Consider the following 16,845-nt stretch of genomic DNA (forward strand, 5'->3'; position numbering starts at 1 on the left):
CACATGCAGTTGTTTATCAATGGACGGGGATTAGCTGCAGGAGCACAAAGATCTGCCTGTTTGCTCAGAGTTTTAACGGCTGCCTAAATCTGGGTTTAATCCACAGGCGCTGCAGGCTCCCTAATAAATGTTGGGTGGAAATACACAGTTTCCTCTCACTTCTTCTGTTTGTGAACAGCGCCCAAAATAACCAATGCGTATTTTCTCTTTTTTTTTGCGTGCAGAGGTGGACATCGAGGGCATGGAGTTCACTCCTGGAGAGGCGGACAGCGTGGACAGCATCAGCGACGGTGAGGAGGAGGACCACTACAGCCTCCAGAGCAGCTCCAGCGACACCAGCTACACAGCCACACATTCCCACAGACTGCAGCCGCACCACTGTTAGACAGCGCGCGGCCATCCATCTCCCAACCAGCTTCTTCGACCAGGCTTCCCTCCCCTCACCTTTCCCCTCCTCGACCATTTGCAATCGCCGACGCCGCCCGCTCCCCACATCAGACCGGTCCACAACGGTGGCACACCCTGAACATCTTCCTCCTTTCCCGGCCCCGGCTCTCCAGGTAGTCCATGGGGCTGAAATGCCACTCAAGCCTTCCTGACCCCCCCCCCCCCGACCACTGACCCTACCTCACCTTACTGTATCCTGCCTGAACCTGCCCCTCCAGACACGCCCTGCCCTCCCACTGCCCTCCCAACCCCCTACTTAGTGTTGCCGCAGGCTCATAGAGAGCAGAGCAGAGTTTGTGGTTTCAATGGCGACTTCTGTAGTGCGGTGGACAGCTTTGACTTGTTAATCCGGATGTGTGCGTTCATGTTTGTGTGTGTGTGTGTGTGTGTTTGCAAGAGAGAAAGAACAAGCGAGGGAGTTTAAGAGAGGTCAAAAACAAAACATAAGCTTCATGTCAAGCTTCTCCACGAGGCAACAATACGCAGGCGAGGCTTAGCACCAAGTTTGCGAAGTAAAAGATAAAGCACTTCTGCTTGTTCTGCAATATTTGCAACATTGAAAGTCTTTTACATCACACAGTATCTTCCCTTGACACAATACAATTTACAGGAGTAGCTATTGCAGAAGTCCTGCACTTTCCTCGAAACATTTGACTTCTTAAAAAGAATGGACGATTTCAGGAATATTTTGATATTTGGGGAAATATATTTATTCGCTTTTCCCGTTTCCAGCCTTGATGTTCTCGCCGACCTGTAGCTTCACATTTAGCAGGCTCACAGTTGGTGGTGGTATCGGTCTTCTCATCCAACTCTTGGCAGGGAAACAAATAAGCTTTTTTCTCAAAACATGAAACCAATTTTTTGAAAATCGTTCCACTTTTTAGGATGTGCTTCTGCAGCTGCGTGACCTAAAACAGGACTTTTCAGCGGCTACTTCTGTACACAAAGTCAGACCTTCATTACCAACTGTGGCCGATTTTTGGCCAAAGACAAAGTGAAAACGTTCCAGAGTAGCAGAGAAGAAAGAATGTATATAGATGTACAGTTACTGTCCAAACCCTCTCGTCTCCCTCTGGTTGGGTTGCCTAACCACTACTCCACACTACTGACCACTACACTATACCACCCTATGGTGTGGATGGACTACTATGTCAATTTTAAAAAAAAGGGAGTTGCCTCATCACTAAAAACTCTATTCCTTAAAGATTGATTCAAATCTTCTGATTCTTTCTTAGTAGCGAATTGATGTAGCAAAACATACGAGAGGCGGGTGCTTCCTCTGAGTGTTTAAAATGATTGTGGTGGACCATGAGGTTTGGAGGGAGACTTTTTCCTTTACCTTCTCAGATGGGCCAGTGGGTGCTTTCGGAGGGCGGACCTTCAGAAAAAGGGGCGGCGCTCCTTTTTCCTTTTCACTAATTGATCCCTCTCTTGGCTCACAAGGCCGTTCTCCCAAAATTTGCATTTCTCAACAGCTTTGTTACTTTTTCAAGCAGTGTTCGTGTGTGTGTGTGTGTCTGGATTTATTTTTTTTGGGGGTTTTTTGTCCTGATTAGCAAGTCAAAGTTGTAAATATGGAGAAAAAAAAGTTTAAAAAAAATGATTTGCACTCCATAGATGCGTTCATTTGAGCTAACTCAGCAAACTAATCACATTCAGTTCAACTTTTCATTTCTATATCGCGACTAATAATCATATTTTCTCTCTGCTATCTGTTATGGTACTTATTTCTGGAGCTTCTGGGCACTGCTGAAGACCAACGGAGAGGACATTTCTTCTCTAACTCGTCTTTAACTTCTGCGCAATAATCACTATTGACGGAGGAGTTGCTTCTGTTGCTCTCTGACTATCTAATAATCATCAGGGCCTCAGTCTCTGACAGTCTTTAGAGCTTGGTGTCCCGACACTTAAAAAAATTAATAAAAAAAGGGCCAGTCCACCATGGCAGGTCTGACCAAAAAAACTACAAAAGACTCAAGAACACAAAAAAGTTGCATACAAAAGAAGCTACTCGTCACTGAAAGTGATATTAGCCAGTGCAGTCTATATTTCTTGTATTACATTTTGTATTATATTTTCATAAATGTTCTCTTGAAAAGACAAAAACAGCGAGTATATCTATCTATGTATAAATATAAATATATATATATATATATGAGAGACAGACAGACATGAGGTCAGGCTTGTTGAAGGGAGAGTGGGGGCAGGGGAACTGATACACTGGCCCCTCTCCCTTGGGTGACTCTCCTGCTGTCATTCTGTGCCTTGGTGAGCCTATGACCTCCCTTCCTCTTCCTCCCACCTCCTCGCCCTCGGCCCCTACTCAGGTCACACTCCCCTCCTCTCCTCTTAATCGCATCCTCCCTCTCCTTCTTCTTCTCTGGCAGGCTGAAAGCTTTGATTTCAACCCTTACCATGCCAAAACACTTCCATGAGCAATGGGGCACTTGAAGAGAAGACCTCATTATAAAATACATTTTAAAAAAAAAAGAAAAAGCCCCTTTGGTCTCTACTGAGCAGCCGCCGCTGTTGTTGTTGTGCACCCTGTCCAGGCACTCCCCACCCTCTTGACGCCCGATCGTCTGCCAGCCTCTGTCACAGAAAAGTAAAAGAAACCACACACTGGTGAACTCCCATGGCAGCTTCCAGTCGCCCCGAATGGTCACCAACGGGGTTCAAAACTTCTGGGCTTGAAGCGTGTTGATCTTTTCTTTTTTGTTTGTTTTGTTCGTCATTTTACTATTATTGTATGCTGACTATGTGTTTGTTTTCAATGGAGTCACTGGGATAGGAGCGATAAAAGAATAACCAATGGCAGCTTAAAGGTGTGATCCTCCGCGCTCCCAGTGGTCCGTCCCAAAAGTAGTGTTACCCATTGATCAGAGGACCTCGTGAGACACGGCAATATTACCATCTTGTGCTTTCGGAGGGAGGGTGGGCGGGCAGGGTGCTAAAGACAAGCAGGTGGTTTTGCTTTTTTACTTTGTGGTGCATTTTTTTTTTTTGGTGACCTCCTATCTGCACTCTCTCCATACACTGCAGGAGGACAAAAAAAAAGAAAAACTAACTTTTTTTTTGGAAAAGCTGTTTTCTATTTTTCATCAAGAGTTTACATTAAATGTCAAAGGATTTGTACATGACTGTATCAGAAATGTCCTTTTTCAGTTTGACGGTCGAATGAACAACATAGCAAACCATAATGGCATAAAGTTATTCTCTTGCACAGAACCTCCCGGCAGCAAAGTGACACAGCGAATGGGATGAGGGCCACGTATGAGATTACAATTATTCATTGAAAAAAATGCGCAAAGCATTCACTTATAATGGCTTTGAGCAGATGACTGGACACGTCAACATTTAGTTTGAATGCTGGATGGATAGTGTTTATGGAAAATCTCTTAATGACGGAAAGAAGTCCGAAAAAAGCAGAGATTGTAGAAATGAATGAAGACTGTTAAATCAGCAACAGCTGCTCGTGTTTTTTAAGCCCTTGGAGAGGCGAGAGAAGATGCTGCAGCCTTCTTCATCATTGCCGAAAAAGGTAAACAGTCACGTCAAGTACGTCTTCATTGAAGTCCTGTTGAGATTAAAGCGTCATTTAAGTGATCGTCAGAGCAAGCACAGACAAGATTTGAGACTTGCTTCCGTGTTGCTGTTACACAAAGATTATACTTTGGTGCGTTGGGGTTTTTCTAAGAGCACAAAAGCACAGTGTGATATTTGGGGAGGTCAGCAGACGGAGAGAGGGAAAGAGATGGTGGGATGAAGTCGTGAGTGAAGCACAGACCGAGAAACATAGAAGACACCATCCTAAGCCTGCTGAGTAACGGTGCTTATGTAAAAACCAACACAATGACTTCCATGAAATGTTATTCCTGCCAAATAGTCACTTTTAACCCTCCCATGCTGAATGATATGCGATTCCAGACAAGTAGCTTTAACTACGTGTATGCTTTAGGTCAGCATCCCGCTTTCCGGACCCCTGGGCTTTATGGCTTTTCTCCTTATTTTGCATCTTCATAGTGGTTCATCTTTTAAACCCACAGGAGCCTCGAGGCTGTAGAGGAGGGCGAGTTTGGGCCGACGTACTGTGCAGAGTAGGGAGAGTTCTGTGCCAGAGACCTGTGAATATGTTCCTTTTTAGCGGATGCGTGATATGCATTCAGAAGATGTTAAATAAGTTCCTTTTTGTTTTGTGTGTGAGTGTATGTACATGACTACCTGGTGCTGGCTGCATTTTAGCAAACACTTGAAGGTATTGTGTATTCTCTCATTGTAATATAATTAAAATGTTTTATACAGAAAGTTGCTGCAGCCTCATCATTGCCTGGTAAATGATTTATCATACACTATGTATGTATGACACTTATTGTGGGTGGGAAACGGAAAACCAGCAGCAGGAATATGCAGATACAGATGTGAACAGGCTTCCTGTGAGGTTTGTGCAGCTGTGAAACTGATCTGTAGAACAGAATATTAACTGGTTTTTAAAGGTCAGAGTTCACTTTTTAACTGGTGAACAACAAAGAGGCAAAATTTACTGAATAACTTATGACATTGTATTAAGGCTCAGTTTGACAATGAGCCAACACAATTACATTCCACATGTATTGTTTTTACATAATACTACAGAGCAAAAATAAATCTACATATATAAACGATATCACAAACGCTTCATGCTGAATAATCCTTCAAAAAAATCATTTAAATGTCAATTTTCAAACTATAACTCTGAAGTCTTCATGGAGCAGAAGATTCCAGCTAAGAAGGGATGCAATGACTCAAATCTTAATAATATATCATCTTTATCGCTACTCAGGCTTCAAATCAACAGTCGAAACAATCTCATCTAAAAACATGTTCACTAACGCACCTCAGTCACATGGTCATACAGGTACAGAGTAAATCGGAGCACAGAGATGTGAAAACTTTGCTCAATCGGACCTCCCCCCCCCAAAAAGTCACTTTTAATTATCAAAGCTTCAGTGCAGGTCATTCTGGCGGTGACCAACCAGTAGCATTTATACAAAGGTTTTTATTAATGTGTGCAACATGACAGAATGTATTGTGTGACGACAACAGTACCACACACTCAATGATGGTCTGTTTCAAAGTGGAAAAAATGTCAAACAAGGAAGAAATCATTAAGATATTGAACGTAAGACGACAATAACAGTATAGCAGTATAGTTATACTGCTTATATATACCGTTTATGTATACAGTATATATATTCATACTTCTCGTTCTTCCTTTTTCAAGATGAAATAAAACTTCAGTCACAGTATTATGATTTGGTCTAATGAGGAAGCATCGTTACAACAAAGAAATAATCTACCAAACAGAAATGTCCTTACTTTTTGTGCTATGTTTAGATAAGTATGCTGAATAAATCAATGAAGAACATATTTGGCAAAATATGAAAATGTGCATTTATATCCGACGTAGTTACTTTTCCACAAAGGCAATAATGTTTCAGACAAAAGGCTCAGGACCTGAGATTCAACGAGGACAGAAAGCTGAGAGTCGTGAAAGAAAGAGACAAAAGTCCAACCCGTAGACACGAGAGGCTGCTTTACACGAAAGAAAAACCCCCGGAGGACGACCAGCGATCAGCGAGATCCCAGAAAACGTCAGTCCAGTCAAGATGATCTCGATGATCAAAAGGCATCGTGTTGAGTTCATGTCATCGGTACATCCTCCTCTCACACGTACTGCTGGGGTTTCTGTGGGCCAGCAGCAGCTGAAGCCAGGCTCTTAGCCGTCTCCTTGGCCTTCTCCGATGCGCCCTTCACCGAGTCCCTGAGCAGCCGCTGGGGCGTCTCTCCTGTGAGTGAGTGAGTGAGTGAGTGAGTGAGTGAGTGAGTGACACAGACACACACAAGACAGAATGAGGGCAATATGTTTTCTTCAGCCCTTTTCCAGACATGGAATACGGAGCATTGCTGGCTTCATCAGGCCGTTAAAGTGACACCGACATCCAGTATGTGACTTTAAAACAAATGTTGTTCAGACATGACAGGACATTTACATAGGAAGGCCCACGAGGGGAAACATACTACTGCTAGAAAACAGTGATAGGTTGAAAAGTAGAACGAGGATTTCTCAAAGGCTGCATCAGTGGCGGGATCTTTAGTCATTGAAGGCTTAATTAAGGACCATTGTGAATACAAGATACGCTCGACTCCGTCTATTTCATGGTGTCTGACGGCACACAAACACGCAGGAACTTTGGTATGAAGGAACGTTAAAGATATAAAGATGGAGAAAGCTGGTCAGATTATTATGATGGTTCTATAGAGCCGAACCTCGTTTGTCCCGGGCACACTGCGAGGGGAGAATGATTCTGAGAGTGATCTGACATCTAACTACAATCACTATTAATGTAATTGAGATTGAGAGTTGACGTACTAGCAGCAGATTACACTTGAGGCCGTCAAACTGGTTTCAACATGTTCTCTTTTCCTCACTAGAGAGGAGTTGATTTATTGAGTATGATTCGATTCCCTGACTGCGTCACACAGTCTGGTGCAGAGGCCCCACCAACTCTGCTGAAAGTGGAAAACAACTGAATTTACTGCTTGAATGGAAGCACTTTTTAAAAGTTCAAATCCACCCTCAGGTACTTTCACAATATCAGAAAGATTGCAGCATTACCAAAATCTTTCGGGAGTTTTAGGTGTTTATTTTCCGCTGAAGGAAATGTCTAAAGAAACAAGAGAAGCAGCACTACGGTATCTCAGCTGGTTCCTCGGGTCTGATTTTCATTCACTTAATTAATTTAGTGTTTAAAAAAAAACCACTTGATTTTACGGGGTGCTATAAATAAGTTTGTCAAATTTATTTTCTACATTTATCATTCTGACAAAAGAAATGCAGACGTTGTGTTGCCGTCAGGACCTCATACATTTCAATTGAAGATAACTGTGAGAGCTGACATTTGTTATCAAGACATTTGTTGCGTTATTCACCTCTCACTCTGCCCTGTTCTCCTCATTTCACTGAAACACGACGACACCTTTCTTCTTGCCCATGTTAACCTCCACGAGTGTTGATTATGAGGAAGAACTGACTACAGCTGGGTGCTGCTGACATTAACTATGATGTGAACTGGAGAAGTAGACTCTGTGATCACAGAGGAAGCCCGCCAGCGACGCAGCAGTAACTCACGGAATAAGAAATACAAAGGCTGCTTGTGTTTGTATTTAAGGATGAGGGTGATAGTTCCATACTTTTAATTATTGTCTCTAAATGGTCTTATGTTGATGAGAGCAGCCATGATGCTAATTAACTGAATGTATTCACAGCAAGAGATCAGGAGGGCTGCGGAGCTAAATGTGAAAAATGCTGGACGTATGAGACGAGCACTGCATCCACCCGACAGTCTATCTCGTCCATAAAGGCAGACAATAAAAAGCACTAACTCCAGTTCAACATCCAGATCAGGTGACAGCAGAGGCACACAGTCCCGGTCGCATTGCATGCAATCACAACAACACATGAATCCACCTCTACTCACGACACTGCTCTCTCCCACCCCTCCTGTCCCTCCCACACTCTATTCTGTCCAATCAGAGGGGAGTGTTTTAAAATGGATGGTTGAAAATAAACGGCATGAAACCAAAATACATAATAACTTTAGGTTTTTGAAGCAACAACACTGGGGGCCCTCTCTGTTCTACAGCACATGTTATTGACTATACTGCCATACAATGGCAAAATGCAGTAATTGACACTACTTTCAAAGTCACAAAGGTTTGCCTCTACTGTCTAACATATGATTAGTTTAATGTCAATGGAGATATATATATATATATATATATATATATATATATATATATATATATATATATATATATATATATATATATATATATATATATATATATATATATATATATATATATATATATAAAATTCAGCTGGATTGTAACTGAAGAGATTGTGATTTAAAACAATGTAAAACAACAAACACCACAGTACAGATCTTAAAGTTCAGTTTATGACATTAGGGTCAACTAAACTATACACTATCTACTTCTATACCGGCGCTAGATCAACTTTTCAGTCACTGTCACTCTGAGTTTCTGACTTTCGAGGACGAAAACGTGTTGTGCATCTGCACACACAGCACGCGAAGGGGAGACGGGCACTACCTCAGCTACACAAGTCTACTGTGTGAGGCTCATATGTGGCATCATGTGACAACTCTGGGCATGGCCTGGGTTGTCAGATGGATGCCCCCTGCTAACATACTTACCACAACGCTCAGCCTGATCCCAATCCCTGCAGTGCCATCAACAAAGGGGCAGTGGGACAGAATCACAACAATGGAGAAGGCCCTTTAGACAACAGTACGCCGGATCAGCACAACACATAGATTGTAGCACGACATAAACCTCACTCGCCGGGGCCCACTGCCAAACGAGGCACTGCCGTTCTCATCTAACAGCTTCTACTTATCGAACTTAAATGTTTTTATTTGCATTTGCCTTCTTAATAAAGTCTATAAAAGTCAAGTCAGCCAAACAAATACAAAAAAAGTGTCGTTTTTCAGGGTCTGATGATGTATAAAGGATTTGTTCAGAACAATTAAGGATTGTGATTATAGCTGAATTCAACCAAGAATACCAAAAGTGTGGCTCTTCCTGCTATCTGTTATTTTCTATCAACCAAAATTTTGTTTTGGACTCTTGGTTGGACAAAACAAGGAATTTTAATGTGTCAACGAGTAAACAACTAATCAATAATGAAAAGAATATCATTCTTTTCAGCCGTAGTTGTGATGAAGGACACAGATCTTTGCAGGGACTGTAGTCTTCGACAGCTGCTACTATTTGCTTCTGAAGGCCCATATTTGACAGACCGCACCTGTAGTTAGCCTGAGGTTTTCTTCATGTTTATGTCATCAGGTTATTGATGTCTTGCACGTGCCTCTCATATGGCCTCGTCCACAGTTTTTTGTTTCGGCAACACTGACTGCCTAAATTGTTTTGGTCTTGAGTCTAAATTCAGAAGTCCAAGCTGTTTGTCTCACATCCCTCTGCAGTCACATGGTGGTTTAAAAACAGGGACCTTTAAATGAACCTGTTTCTACGTGTAGGAGTGCACGTTCTATAGGCAATGCCAGAGTAGCTACTGCTTCAAACTCAGGTCAGGGTAAATGTTAGCATTTGAATGCCACTCCAGTTTTTACTTTCACCATGAAAGCAGAGATAAATCAAACCATAAGTAAGTCAAAACAATTGCATAAAAAGTGTCGCAGTCTAACGGTTTTGAGGAGAGGAAGCTCTACTTCTCATAAGAGTTTCTCCTCTCCACAAATAGCAACAGTTAAAAATAAGCTGTTTTGTCTCCCTCTTCTCTTTCCCGTGCACTTTTCTCCCGTTAGTGGGGAAGTGTACGTACCCTGTAAGTTGGACAGTGCGTGTTCCAGCCCTTTCATGGACTTCACCTGATTGCTCTTGAAGCGGGCCAATCCGAACTCCTGGGACAGAAGACAGAAGAGGAAATGACTTTACATGTGATAAAAACAACACGAAGCCAACAGTGTTTCTCTCTCTCTGGGGATATCAAAGTCTGGCATCTTCCACATCTAATAATAACAATTACTGGTTGACATATTTTTGGCACAGTTTTCACCTCTCCCCTCAAATCTCCCACTTCTATATTTTGGCATTTGTCCTCTGATGCCCATGCTATGGCCTACAAATCAAACTACGGCCTTGAAAATTGGATTCTGTATGTTACCCTCTCGGATAAAAACAAATGTACGTACTTGAACTAAAGCGTAAACACGTCTATGTCTACACTATCGGATGGATAAAAGGAGGCGATGATTGTCAATAAGTCGAAGTGTCCTCTGCTACAAAAATGTATATTACACTCAGACTAGTTTAACAGTTAATTAAAGCATGGGTAACTACTAACTGCACAAAGAGGGTAAAAGTACCTGAATAGGTCTGGAGAGGCCATACACATTTGAGGATATCCACGCCTCTCGTTTCAGCAGGGTGGTGGCTGGCTGCTCCACTGAGTCTTGGAAAACACAACGCTCTTCAACCGACTGACATCGGGGGGGGGGGGGGGGGGGGAGAACAGCGAATGAGGTAAAGGACAAAGCTGTGTAACCGTTTCAATCTGTCACGCAGGACGCACGCCGTCAGGAACAGAAGTGGAAGAACCGAATACATGTTTGTAATGCAGAGTTTCGACATACTTAAGAGCTGATTCACAATGAAAACACATGCTGGAAACAAATGAATCCACTTTTCCTGCACGATCTTCGCCACTTTATATTGTGTGGACAACACAAGTTGCAAGCCTCTGTTAGATTTAATGAGAGTACATTTTAACTCATAATATATCAAACAACGAATTACAGGGTGGGAATATTTGGCGAATTTCGCAGTTTGATCTGAACGCTTTGATTACGACCATTTAGCTTAACGTCATGTTGCGGTAGATTAACTCCCTCCTGCATTAGTGTGTAGTCTACAGCGGTGAGAGTGTGAAAGTAGCACATCCTAAAGCTGCATAATGTACAAGTCATGTCAAGGTCCCTCTTCCCTGCTAGATGAATACATCTGAACTGCGCTCAAACGCTCGCCTCCTTTGAAGATCAGGCTGGTTGAATTCATATCTCCCTCCTGGGGAAAGCAGCAACACAGGACTGCCCTGTGCAGTCGTGACACAGAGTTCAGTCTTTTCTACTCTGCCAACAGAGTTTACAGTGCCAACAACAAGATCTTTTTGAATAGGAGAAAATACTAATTTAACACACTGCATAACTGGTGTGTGAGTGTGGTAAGAAGTATGCAATACTGCACCTGTAATGACATCTAACAGGGATGTCAGTACTTTCCTATATCACTGAAGCAATGTGATAACATGAACCACTGGAGATCGGTGAAGCCATTGTCTTTAGGCCACTTGGGGGCAGTTGTGAACACAACTCTGATATATCGTCACCTTTTATATTGAAATAACAAACTTGTTCGCAAACGGCCGCTTATCTTCACATCCCGCCATTCAAAGCAACACTATAATTCATTTGGAGTCGTGTTTCTGAGCAGCTTTCACTCTCTTCTAGCTTACTCTCCACCACCTTCTGAGGTAAAAAAACAAACATCATATGAGCAGCTAATTGCTCCACTTTGTTAACCAGCTTGACACATATAACCATGCTTGTATTTCTCAAAGACTTCTGAGGAATGTTGCACTAAAAAGGAACAAACCACAGAGAGTCAAGTCACCTCACCATGAGAGTTGTGTGGTTGAGGTTCCAGGTGTAGGTGGTCAGAGTCCTGTTGACCGGGTCCACGATGGAGTCCTCGATGATGTACACAGAGCGAGACATGCCGCTGGGGAAGACGCGCTCCGCCCATCGAGGCAGCCGATTGGTCTTCATCAGGAGGCGTCTGGAGAGAAGCCGGTGGTCCGCAGTCACCTCCCGGTACACGACGTCCTCTGTGAGAACATGGGTGCTGATATAAAAACAAAGCAATGAGACTAAGGAGACCAACCCACAGTTCAAGTTTGCACTGTATTCGTAATATGGATTTTGTCACCCATTGTGTCCACTGGACGCATGTCAGAAAGAAAGTATGAATAAAAGGAATGATTCCCGCAAACAGAAACTGTGTCAACTGTGACCATGTACATAAGGGTGGGAACCTATCCTTTCACTTTCAGGTTTTAATTTCCGTTATTTAAACAAGGGGTCCACTTTTAAGCACTAAATGAAAAGAGAATGTGTATGTTTGTTTTCTTTTAATGCACAAAAGGGTCACTGATGTTTGCAGCAAAGATCTCTGAAGGTGTTGTTCTCTATCTTTATCATGACTGAGGGCTCTTTTTAGTCGTAGGTGCGTAACTGCAAAGCAATGCACATACGGTTCACCTTAATTATATAGTAGGGTTCAACAATACACTCTTCATCGTAATAACTCAATATGACAACAATATTCCTGCACAACAACACTCTTCACGACATCTCAAAAGGTCCTCCACTGAGTTGAGTTTTCTAATCCATCAATCCTGATCTGAGAACGTAAACACTTCTCATTACATTTATGATGAAGTTGGTTGCAAATGTTCTGTAGCTGGTGAAATATCACATTAAAAGCAGAGACAAAAAACAAATACACAACATTGTCTTGTTTTGCCCTTTTTCCCTGGTCACTCATATCTAAACAAAGTTGAGCAAATATGATTGTGGCTTATTAATTTAATTGTAAAATACGATCTCTGAAAGGCTGCGACTTTACAATGAGCCTCTCTGATAAAACACTGAAAATGAAGTTATTACCTGAATGGGTTCGGATACCTCTGCCAAAAAGCAGAGACGACATGGTCCCAAGTACTCCTGATGTCTATGGTATTACTGAAATACTTGACCATTCTTCACTCACTGATGGCTTGAATTTCGAACCCTGAGTGACCTGGCTGCAACTTCATAAGACAATGAAAACTCGGGTGCTGCCTCCATCCAAAATCTGGCAGTCCTGTGAAGGAGGAAGAGAAAGAACTTTACAGAATCTATCAACCATCAGTGAGCGTTAAATACAAAAGGTACTCAGATTATAAATACGGTTTCATTTTCACATTGTGTGATAATATACACATGTTATCATGCAGAATTTGTTTTGCTTCAATGTGATTATGTAGCTGTATTTGTGTTATATGTTGTGGTATATATATATATATATATATATATATGTGGTGTGTATATATATATATATATATATATACACACACACACACACACACACACACATTTCTGGCTTACTCTGCAAGCTAGAAATATGCAAGAAATGTTTCTTTCATATCTATCGATATCACAACATACAATTATCTATAACGTGACAGAAGATTGTATTCATATCTCCCACTCCTGCTGCATATCCATCATTAGGTGTATAAAACTACCTTTCCATATCGATTAACTTATTCCAATACCAATGTAATAATTATTCCAACATTCGTCTCACAGCCATACAATCTTGCAATAACTATACAGCACCAACCATACCACCTATATACTATACACAGCTTGTTTTGCATTGTTGTTTACATACTTCCACTTCCATACCTGCCTGTACACAATAACTATATTTCTTTGTCTTTTCTTTTCTTAACTGCACAATGCAATTGCTTCTTAAGTATCATACGACTCTTCCTAGTTAACTGTGAGGACGATCTGTTTTTATGTTTGAGTTAAAATATACTTTTTGCCAAACTACAGCATAACGTAACACGTCCTTGGCGCCATATGTTGTTTTAACATCTAACAATAACTGACAAGTGGTATCTGAGTAAAGTCAGTTACTTACGCAATCTGTACACATGTCACCTTGACTTATGGCTTTACATCGCGCTATACAGCAGGTGAGGTAAGGACTTAGCTCGATGGCTAATGCTACTGCTAACAAGTTAGCTCCATAGGCTGTATATGAGGTTAGCTCCTTGGATAGCTAACAGCAAGCTAGCTTCTTAAACAGATGTGACAGTCGGCATATTAGTTATTGTACAGCTCAATCATGACTGTGTTGAGAACTTGACAGATGGCTTAACAACAAGAGCTCCACCGAGGTTAATGAAGTTGAGCTTTTGTAACTAGCTCCTGGCTAACCTTGTGAGGAAACGAGAGACATCTTACCTGAAGTCATTGCTACTGAAAAAATTGGCTAATAAATATCTGCAGAGTGCCTGGTTGCACAACGTTAACTGATTACATGCATTATCCTCCATGTGACAGACACAACAGGATCGGCCTCAGGACTCCGGACCAGAGATGCGTAGGACCGTTTCTTCCTTGTTCAATAGCGGGCAACACACCAGCGTGAGAGGTGCGTGTCACCACCTACTGTACCGGAGTGTCATTGCCCCAGCAGGACAAGGATAGTGATTAACCCCCGCTGGATCATCGTCCTCGGTGTGTGCACCCATCTGGGTTGTGTGCCCATCGCCGGAGACTACTACTGTCCGTGCCATGGCTCCCACTACGATGCTTCCGGAAGGATAAGAAAGGGACCTGCTCAACTGGAGCTCTGTCTCAGTTCCTCCCTGTAATATGTATTTTTTAGATGGCTCCGTGTGAGTGTGACATAAAACGTGTGTATTTACTATTAAAGACATATTTCCAATTCTATGATTGAGCTATTGTCTTTTCCCTCATAAAAAAAAAAGAGTTGTTTTTCTTTGATTGATCTGCATCACTTAGCTTGAGGTCTTTTGATTTACTGACATTTTATTTATTGTTTTCATCTCTATAGATTTCTTTCATTCCGCACTATTTTTAGCATTTAGTATTTTCCAAACAGCATTATGTAACACAATGTATGAGGGCCGGGTGTGATCAGGTCCAACCCCTTTCCTGCGGCACCAATCCTGATGTATTGTGTTGGAGCTGTGTGATAAAGTCAAAGGTGGGGCCTGTTTCATGGTTACCTAAAGTTGAGCTGGTAAAAGTGCTCATACACATGAACAAGAGGCCTGGGGAGCACAATGATTAGGATAAGATGATGGTACGATCAAGAACAGCCACCGGCAATCTAAAAAAGTATCGACAAGTTGTGAACACATTCAGGAATGTGTCAGCCTGTTGATAAACTGGAAGGAACTATAGAACGAGATAAGGATGTTGTTGTTTGTGACTCAAAAGAATGTGGAGATTACTTTATCTCAGGACCTTTTCATGAGTTTGTGTCAGACAAGATGACAATTGTATACCAGTAATGGCAGCAGCAAAGAGTGCAACTGCCAAGTAAGATAAAGAACTATTGAGTCACACTCCAGTCACTGATGGATTTAAGTAGCCCTAGCAACAGACACAAAGTCAGGGCTCCGTATACGCATCTCTCCTCAGTGTTTTGTGAGCCCTGTATCTTTATACTTTATTTGAACTTGTCCAGCACAGGGACGCATTATCTTCACCCACGCACAAGCCAGAGTTGGGCCACATTGTGTGTGGGAGTCCTGGAGTCTCAGGGATGGGGAAGGTGCTGTTCCTGCAGGTGTGTGCGCGCGCACACACACACACACACACACACACACACACACACACACACACACACACACACACACACACACACACACACACACACACACACACACACACACACACACACACACACACACACACACACACACACACTCTTTCTTCCATCATTAAGCAGGGCCGAATCAGCTGGTTGAAGTTTAAATCAAAAGGAATTTAATATACTAACAAAAGAAAATGCAGTTACAAACTGAATTACACCATCAGCAGTAATATCTCATGAAACAGAGGCCCCAGCCGCACCACACGACAGACTGGTGCGTCCGCCTCATGGTCCAGATGAGGTCTGATTATCTCTGGGGATTCAGTTTCTTTGTCCCTCCAAAGTCTCTGAAATGTCTCATATTACACATTCCTTAGCCCATCGATCAGCTCAGTGATTGGCTGAACCCGTCGGACTTCAGTCGGACACTTCCTTGACCAATTCACCCCCCTTCTTGAAGGCTGTGCTCAGAAACTCTTCAGCAACATCCCCCTCTCTCTGACTTTATGGCAGTGTCATACATTCTCTGGTTTCTCTCACAGTGCACAACAAATTCAGTAACTCTCCCTTTAGTTTAAACCGTCTACAAGTAAACATATTGTAACGCATAATATCCATCGCTAGGAGCGCTTCAAAACTTAAATTCCTCACAATACTTATACATTTAATGCCTGTAAATACCGCAAGCATATTTCTACAGTAGCGAGAACCATCACCTATACAAAATAAAGTGATTTGTTTTAATTTAACCATGTTACTGTATGGCTTAATATTAACTTCCACTGTTACTGTAAAGCCGTTAGAATTGTGGCCAAGACTCGACACGTCGCATCAAATAAGTTTTATTGCGAAGATCACGACATCACATTTTCTCCTTGTCTCACTCCAATCTGAGAAACGCTGGCTGGCCAGTTGACCCCCCCCCCAAAAATAAAAAATAAAAACTCTATGGATATACACTCACGTGGATGATATATTTTGATTCAAAACGGCTTATTTCGCCGAAAACCGACACGTTTGCAGGTATTAAATCAGGTGAAGACGACGAATTGCAACGGAGTCTCACTCCAAACTACATTAAAAGGTATCAGTCGGAGCATGAACAGTGTTTGAGAGAAGAAATAAAGTGAACCCACGTGCTCTTTGTATCCGGACTTCCGGGTTATGAACAGTGTCCAGAAGTTCCCGTTGTCGCTTATTCTCCTCTTTTGAACGAGAGAGTTCCTCCTCGTACTCTGCTATCGTTCTTTCAAACAGACCAAATATATCTTCATCAGCCGCAGTTAGTCGCTGGTTGACTAAAGATCTCAACATTTCTACTTTAGACATTTTCACTAAACCACAGAAAGATTTCCT

The 16,845-nt window shown here is 42.1% G+C and overlaps 2 protein-coding genes across 5 annotated transcripts in view; one reads left to right on the top strand and one right to left on the bottom strand.

Annotated features, from left to right (window-relative positions):
* The window catches only part of mxd4 (MAX dimerization protein 4), a 28,115-nt gene extending 24,747 nt beyond the window's left edge, over positions 1–3,368 (top strand). The window contains exon 5 of one of the 2 annotated variants that reach the window (XM_079278062.1): positions 225–3,368. In XM_079278062.1, coding sequence (XP_079134188.1) covers positions 225–599 — 375 coding nt within the window. In that variant the 3' untranslated portion in view covers positions 600–3,368. The remainder of the gene's footprint in view (positions 1–224) is intronic. The other variant, XM_079278063.1, reaches the window with a different exon arrangement.
* A 2,094-nt stretch (positions 3,369–5,462) lies between these two features.
* On the bottom strand, positions 5,463–16,668 carry LOC306784957 (PRELI domain-containing protein 1, mitochondrial-like). Of its 3 annotated transcripts, none has more exons than XM_079279162.1 (6): positions 16,626–16,668; positions 12,859–12,951; positions 11,706–11,931; positions 10,398–10,511; positions 9,854–9,932; positions 5,463–6,272 (listed from the first exon to the last, which is right to left on the bottom strand). In XM_079279162.1, exons 2-6 carry the CDS (start codon positions 12,933–12,935, stop codon positions 6,151–6,153), a joined length of 618 nt encoding a protein of 205 aa, XP_079135288.1. In that variant the 5' UTR covers positions 12,936–12,951; positions 16,626–16,668; the 3' UTR covers positions 5,463–6,150. The 3 variants fall into 3 exon arrangements, with proteins under 3 accessions (XP_079135288.1, XP_079135286.1, XP_079135287.1); XM_079279160.1 differs by lacking the exon at positions 16,626–16,668 and adding an exon at positions 14,106–14,241; XM_079279161.1 differs by lacking the exon at positions 16,626–16,668 and adding an exon at positions 14,106–14,160 and having other exon boundaries at positions 12,756–12,951.
* Between the last annotated feature and the right edge of the window lie 177 nt (positions 16,669–16,845).

This window comes from Melanostigma gelatinosum (assembly GCF_949748355.1).
Source record: "Melanostigma gelatinosum genome assembly, chromosome: 11".
Lineage (NCBI taxonomy): Eukaryota > Metazoa > Chordata > Actinopteri > Perciformes > Zoarcidae > Melanostigma > Melanostigma gelatinosum.